The following is an 8,196-nucleotide window of genomic DNA, read 5'->3' as shown; positions in this document are numbered from 1 at the left end:
CCATGTGAGTAATGGAGCCAAATACAGACAATTAAGTTACTAACCAAATACTCTGCTCGCTATATGGCAATTGTTATTTACAAATGTGCCCATATTTGCTAACTTTATTTTTACAGTGGGATGCTATCACAGAGATGGATGAGCAGAACAGACCTATTCACACCTTCCAGGTTTGCCATGTAATGGAGCCAAACCAGAACAACTGGCTACGGTCTGGATGGATCCAGCGGCAGGCTGCACAGCGGGTCTGGACCACATCACAACACTTCCTCAGACTCACACTCACACACTGTACTTGCTCAGAAGTCCTTTCCAGATATTTGGACCAAACACTACTTTATAGTGTTGAAGCAGGGCCTATTTGTGACATACAGTACAGTTTAAAATGGCTTACATTTACATTTACACCATCCAAATGTTTACATGGGTTCTCTTGTATCTGTTTTACTATTGCTATTGTTACTATTGTTTGTACTCTCAAATGTTATGCTGTCTCTTTTTCGTATTTTTATTACTTTCTATTAATTGATCCATGTTATGATTCTTGCACTTTTTGTATAATATGTAAATATGAACCCTGTCTTTGTTAAATTAACATTTATATCTCAATTAGAAATATTAGGCCACTAGAGTCTATTCTAAATACATGTATTTGTAATGTCTTATGAGCTTGTGATTATCCGTTTATCTACATTTTAACTCAGGTATATGTAGAGCTGCGTTTCACGCTGAGAGACTGCAACTCCATTCCTTGGGTGTCTGGTACCTGTAAGGAAACCTTCAACCTTTTTTACCTGCAGACAGAGGAACCCCTCTCTGCAGGGACACGGTTTCGGCCAACTGACTATGCAAAGGTTGGTTATCGGATCTGTATCATGAAAAATAGTTCTCTGTTGCTACTGGTCTCATTCAGCAACAATGGACTGTACTAATAAAGTCTTTGTTGTTGGGTTTAAGGTTGACACCATAGCAGCAGATGAGAGTTTTACACAGACAGATCTTGGAGATCGTGTTCTTCGCCTCAACACTGAGGTAAGGGAGGTGGGGCCGGTGACACAGAAGGGCTTCTACTTGGCCTTCCAGGATGTGGGAGCTTGTATTGCACTTGTGTCTGTCAAGGTCAGTGAACAGGGTGGTGTGACTTATGTTTGCATGAACTACAGCCATGAACTTGTCAGTTTTATTTTGTTCACAAGACTGGCAGTACCTGCAACTATTTTTCTCTTTCCCTAAGGTGTTTTACAAACGCTGCCCATCAACTTTAAGGAACCTGGCGGCATTTCCTGACACAGTGCCGCATATGGACTCATCCTCTCTGGTGGAAGTGAGGGGTGCATGTGTGGAGAATGCAGAAGAGAGGGACACACCCAAATTGTACTGTGGTGCTGATGGAGACTGGTTGGTACCACTGGGCCGCTGTGTCTGTAGCATTGGTCATGAGGAGATGGATGGCTACTGCCGGGGTGAGAAGTTGTTTTGGATGTTTTTTGTGTGCGTGTGTGTGTATATTTGTACTAATTTTAGACCAGTATCCTTCACCAACAGTGTACTAAAGCTGCAGATACATAGAAGAAAACAAAAGGAAGAAATAGGGAGAAGAGAAGAGAAGAGAAGAGAAGGCATTGCGTCACTTTAACAGATCTCTAGGGCCTCCCCAGACATCTGCAGCAGTTTGAGTTTACAGAACCGCTATTCCCCTCTCTCCTTCTAAGATCCTGCAACCTTGTCTGATCCTCTCCATCCACATCTCTCTTCATCTCGTCACAGCTCCATCTCCCCTCATCATCTTCTCTCCATAGTCCACTCTGTTTACGCTTCACTTACACCCCCCATTCTTTCTCTGTCCCTTTATCTACTCTCTTTTCATTACTTCCTTTTAATTCTCACTCGATCAGTTATTTGGTTCAAATGGGAATGTAATTTTTGTAAAATCAAGCTGTTGGTTTTCTTGTGTTTATATGTCTGCTGTTGCCTTGTTTTAGATAAATGCAACAAATGCAAACTTTGATGAATATCACAAAGCTTTAGTAAAAGGCTTCTCTCTAATTAGTTGTATCAGCATTTCCTAAATGTGGACCATTGTCAGCAAAACAGTTTAAGAAAAAGTTTAAGCAACTGTTGAGTTGTTCCAGATAGTATTTGGCCTGGTTTCTCAATTAGACTGTGCAGACAGACTGAGGGCTACTTGCCTAATTGCCTTCATTTGTTAGTTTCACAGCTAATTTAGCTCACACCTAGTCTTTTATAAAAACTCCCCCAACCCTCTCTTTCATTTATGAGGCTCAGACTTACCATTGTAATTAAGGCAGGTGCTAAATTGAGCCACACTACATGATTGCAATTGAAGTGCACACAGCATTACTTCTACATTTTTCAGACTTACAGAGGTCTCAGCTGGTTGGGATGAATTTCATGGAGTACCCCTGTGGTGATGTGGTTACTCAGGTTATTACAGAGAGAACTCCAACAGTCATTAGCACAGCTGATATGTAGGACAGGCTGTAATATCTCCTTTATTTGCTCCTCGGGTGTAATTTTTCTTTTTATCTTCTTCTCTTTTATCTGTCTTTTATTTATCTTTTCTCTCTTTCGGTCACTCAATCATCTCAAAGAAGTAGTTAAACAACACAGAAGCCTGTCAGGAGAGATTACTGATGAGATGGCAGCTTAGGAGCACCACTCTCATGGTGTCCCTCGTATATCTCCTACATCTATTCTCTCTCTATTCAACCCCCTTGGCTGACAGTAGTTGCTTCTCTCAGTTGTATTCTTGTTGCAACAGTGTCAAGGGAACTAGGCAGCCGTTACAGTGAATGGGTCAGTAACTCATTGAGCAGTAACCTACTTGGCACTCGGAAAATGATTTGTTTGTGTATTACTGTATATTCTTTGAACTACCAAACCTAAGTTGTTAGATACCTCAAGTTGACAATAGGGGTGTAATGTGAGGTACATTGCAGTTTTAACATATATTGTGATTTTGTATTTTTTCTTTGCAAATATCAGTTAAGATCTAATATTGCCATAAACTAGTTGAGATTTGAGGATTTTCAGATATCACATCCAGCTTATCTCTTATTACCAATATTTAAATTAATACTCTACTACTCACTCTAGTCTTGATTTTCTGACTTGCTATTAACCCTGTGAAACTAGCTAGATAAAAAAAGACATAAGAATGTACATACTGGGGATGCACCAATCCAATACACAAGATCAGTATCATCATGAATCATTTATTAATCAGGTATTGTCAGTTTTTCCACAATCAGCTACATTCATTCAGTCAAGGCAGGCTATGCCACAGCAACGCCTGGCCTCATGTTACCTTACATGGAAGTTCTTCCTCCGCAGTATTTTTATTGGAGATGAAAGTACAAATACAGCATAAAAACTTTTTTTTTCTATTATAGTATCCGATAATAAAAAAATAAAAAAAATCATAATGCAAAAATAAAGTGAATATTGAATGCCGTGTCTTAGTCTCTGCTCATAATAGGTTTACAATCTCACAATGAACATCTATTGCCACTATCTAGTCTTCACTCTGATGGTAGTACACACAGATTCACAAAGTAAGAAAGAAAAGACTCCCATTTTGAGTTAAACCGCTCGCACCACCCAGAATGTGGAGGTGGTAAGGGGAACAGAATCCTCCAATGAGCCCAAAGAATTGTGAATGCAATAATATCACTTTGTCTAGTGTTAATGGATAAGAACAAATTATTTGGTACTCTAAATATGGCAGTTTGTCGATTTATTTTAATGGGGACCCCTAAAACATCTGAGAGAGCAGATGTTTTGAAGTGCAGAGCAAGCCCAAAACATACTGGTCAGATCTGCGGCCGAATGAGAGCAGCAGTCACACCGTGGATCTAAGCTTGGGTAAATGTCAGCTAACCTGGATTTGCTGAAATGAATTCTATGCAGGACTTTAAATTGAATGAATGCTAAGTTAGTGCATGAGGAAGAGGAGTTGACCCATTTTAATGCTTCCTCCGAATTGTCCTCTGTCAGCTCAATATCTACTTTTTTCTCCCATTATGAATTTTTTTTTTTTTTTTTAAGTTGGGTGAACTAAACTTAGGAGGCTATCATGTAAGAATGATAATATTTTTTTAGCAGGGGGTTTTGAGCTTAACATATTTTCCCAAGTGAGTTTAGGTGGAATGCAAGGACATCAGGGAAATTGTTTTTGTATATGATTACGTACTTGAAAAAACCTAAACAAATTAGAGCGAGGTAAATTGTATTTTTGTTGCAGATCAGCGAAGCAGGGAAATGTGTTGTTTTGAAATAAATCTTGTAGACCTACATCTTTCCACAAAACTAGAGTCAAGGGTTGAGGGAGTGAATAGATGATGTCGCTAATATGTCCTAATATGGATGAAGCTCTAAATTTATAGTGCTTTCGAAATTGGATCAATATTTTTAAAGTAGAAAGTAATATAGGGTTCAAGATGTAACAAGATGAGTGATGAGAACGCTGAGAGTGAAGATGAGTGACATGATTGAGCCTTTAATGAGCACCAACTAGATTCCAGTGCCCGAAGCCAGAATTATATTTTTTGTATATTTTCCACCCAGTAGTAGTAAATAAAGCTGGGAAGACCTAAACCATCCAACTCTCTGTTTGATCCAAGTAGTTAATAGTAGTTAATTCTAGGATGTTTGCCTCCTCAAATAAAATGACTGATTGTTACCTAATTAATTAAATTAAAAAAAATTACCTAAAAAAAGTTTCGGGAAGGAATATGGGGAGACACTGAAAACAGTATATGAATTTTGGGAGGATGTTTCATTTTTACTGACTGGGATTCTACCAATTAATGGGATAACGGGTGGCTATTAAAATCAAGTTTCACTAGATTTAACAATGGGGTCAATTAACTGTTATGTAGAGAAGAGCGAGAGTGAGTAATTTTAATACAAAGACATTTTAAACCAGAGTAGGATAGGTGAAACTGAAATGAAACCTGTAAGGCTTTTTCATTAAATGGGAACATCATTACGCCTATTAAAGTTTACTTTATACCCAGAAAATTATCCAAAATCCTCAAGAAGTGAAATAACTGTTGGTATACAAAATTCAGGGTTAGTTAAGTAAAATAACAAGTCATCTGCATATAGAGCCGCACAGTGCTTAATGGGAAAGTTTGTAGCACTACGGAGAGCAGTTTGATTGCTATGGCAAAAAGCAAGGGAGATAGGTGACACCCCCTGACGAGTTCCCCTGGAGATGTTGGAGAATGGAGACCGACTGATGCTTGTGGTGAGGAATAGAGAAGTCTAATCCATGCAATAAGATTAAACCCCAAACTAAATGTATCAAGTACTGTAAATAAATATCCCATTCAGTGCGGTCAAAGGCCTTCTCTGCTTCCAGGGAGATGAGGACTTCAGAGGAGGAGATATTTCTGGGGGAGTATATAAAGTTTTCTTCTGAAGCCTGTTTGGTCTTCAGAAATTATATTTGGAAGAATTGATCCAAAGGGGAGGGAAACACCTTCGCAATGATCTTGACTACATTGAGAAGTGAGAGGGGGCGTAAGGCTCTACAGATCCTTGTCTTTTTCGAGTAAAACAGATGTGGATGCCTGATTTAATGTCGGCGGTAACTGACCGCTCTCAGTTGAGTCTTGGTACATATTAAGCAAGAGACGAGCGAGTTTGTCAGCAAACTTCTTATAAAAATCAGTAGTATAACCATCTGGACCTCCCACTCTGCATTGATCTTATAGCTGTGAGAAATTCTGCCAGACTTACCGTCCTCTCCAAATCTGAGGCAAGATCTTTACTAAATACTATAAAAATTATTCCAATGACTTGAGTTATACAGATGAAACATCAGCCTAAGCATAGGTACAATCTACACACAACTACAAAAAAATTTTGTCAGCCACAATAACAATATAATAAAGAGCTGAAAACTCACATAATCACTTATGCATAGGCAACAGCCATGCTGGCATTAAGATCAATTAATGGGAGCACTAACAAGGGTCATGGTACAGAGTTACTTATGTGATTTGTAAAGCCAGTTGCTATACAGAATAAATTACAGCAGTGAACAATCTGTAGTAATTACTGCATGTGCAATGTTAGCAAAATGCAACATAAGTGAAATGTTTAAAAAGTTTATTTTCACTTTGGACAGAGCTAGTATATAATCATATAGAATAGTATCCCTTGGTGTCCAGTCGTGTTGTGTCTGCTAAACGTTTCCCAGACTTATCTCTCCACTGGACAAATGGACATGAAAGTAATATTGATCTTATCATCTCACTATGAATCTAAAAGAAAATGTATTTCCCAGATTGGCTATTCCTTTAAGATTCACTCTTCTCTATAATTCTGTTGTATCCTGGATAAAGGAAACCAGAGATTCTGCTATGCTCCATTGTTTTCTTATGAGAAGAAATGTCAGGTAAGATCTATCGAGAATGAGCTGCTGATGAATCTGCTAACATTATGTTGGAAGAGGTGATCAATAGTAACAACACATTCATATAAATTAATGATTTATGGCCTGTTAGTACCATAGGTCTTACAGAGCTTATGCTGTAATGAAGATGTGCACTTTGCAAGTAGTTGCAGGAAGTTTAGGCATGAACTTCCGATGACTTCTGCTTTCTCCTCGTTTTCATTTTGGAACACTGCTTCAAAGGGTACTGTGATCAAAGCTGTCTGAGAGGCAGCATGGGGAAAGAGCAAAAGAGGGAGAGAGAGTGAGCGAGTGAGAGAGAGACAGAGAGAGAGAGAGAGAGAGAGAGAGAGAGAGAATAGGGAAAACCCCAGCGCTCCCTAATATAAGCAGAGCTCTGCGCGAACACGTCCATCTTTCCCTCCCAGCTGCCTAAACAAAGGCATCAGCGCTTATCAAACCCTGCTTTCCACCCCAATAGCATTCTGCCAGACTGTTTTGACATCTCAATCGAGTGCTTTATTATTCTATTCCTTTCATTCAGTGTCAGCCACAAGAGGATTACTCAGAGATAGGCTGGTTATATCATGACCTAGATAAGGCAACATCATAGTGCTAATGCTATTTGTTCCACGTCCTTTCGTCACACCATCATATTCAAAAGGAGGCAGTGAATTGTGGGGGAAGCTAATAGAGACGTCTTTTCAAATTTCACTTGAATCAGAATAGATATGCAGACAAGACCAAAAACACATTGGTAAGTGATTACATTCAATAGCTGAAAAATCTTCTATATTCAAAAATCTGGGTTTCAACAAAACCATTTGGATGACAATTTTTTCAGCTAACAGCTTCTGCACTTCATGAAGTTGATTCCTGTATAACCCAGTTTCTATTCTCACTGTACAGATGTATAGTTGTGTGAATTGTTTACACAATGAAGTCCATCAGTGTTTTCCTTTTTCTCTTTTTCCTATGACCCATTCGAGTTCTCCACCAATTGATGTATCTATATCTTTGTTCAGGCAGGAAAAGTACAAACCTCTGACCTTAAATTCAGGTAAAGTGGAATGGGAAATGAGGAAATCAATACATTCTCTTAGCTTTATCTGAGTCACTGTACCCCTCTTCTGTCCATTAGGACTGTTTACTCTGGCCTCTAACGCAGCTCAGCCAGACTAGAGCATCACTCATTCTCTGTGAACTTCCCATCTGCATATCAAAGCTGAGAGACCAGGGTAAACACTGTATCTGCCTCCATCTGTTTCTGACAACGTAAAGCCAATAGAAAACTTCCAACTCTACGCAAACCCAAACAACTCAAAATCTTTCTGTTGGCACATCATTACAATCCTGTAAATATGAAGGTGGTGTACTTTCTTTGACCAAGCCTCTGTAGGTTACCTTTTGACTCAAGTATTCATAAGTTTAATTTAGTCACTGAAAGGTGTTTTAAAAAGTCAGGAGTCACTTGAACCCACAGATGATTGTCATCTGACTCTGCAGTCAGCTCTACAGAGCTTTAAAGAAGGATCTTTTGGCAGAAATTGAATATATTACGCATAACTATGTTTCCTTAGTGTATAATCACCTGGAAATCAGCAATGAATGAGCCGTTTGTATCTGTAGATGCTGCGTGATGCCTTCCAAGGAGGCCGCCATGTTTCTATAGTAGCCTAGAATGGATAAACCAAACACTAGTTTTATAGGGATGTTTCACAGCCACTGTAGTTTCTCCTAAGAAGGGGAGGGTGATGCAAGGGAGTTGCAAT

The 8,196-nt window shown here is 39.0% G+C and overlaps 1 protein-coding gene across 1 annotated transcript in view; it reads left to right on the top strand.

The window, feature by feature from the left end:
• LOC118321289 (ephrin type-A receptor 6-like) overlaps positions 1-8,196 on the top strand; it is a 51,769-nt gene that overhangs the window by 18,318 nt on the left and 25,255 nt on the right. Inside the window, exons 3-6 of the mRNA XM_035652558.1 lie at positions 117-245; positions 705-854; positions 958-1,119; positions 1,235-1,463. Of these exons, the coding sequence (XP_035508451.1) occupies positions 117-245; positions 705-854; positions 958-1,119; positions 1,235-1,463 (670 nt within the window). The remainder of the gene's footprint in view (positions 1-116; positions 246-704; positions 855-957; positions 1,120-1,234; positions 1,464-8,196) is intronic.

The sequence above is a fragment of the Morone saxatilis genome, unplaced genomic scaffold (genome assembly GCF_004916995.1).
Source record: "Morone saxatilis isolate NCDOM2014 unplaced genomic scaffold, NCSU_SB_2.0 Contig11, whole genome shotgun sequence".
Classification (NCBI taxonomy): domain Eukaryota; kingdom Metazoa; phylum Chordata; class Actinopteri; family Moronidae; genus Morone; species Morone saxatilis.
Note: the sequence above shows the minus strand (reverse complement) of the source record. Positions and strands in the feature narration are given on the sequence as shown.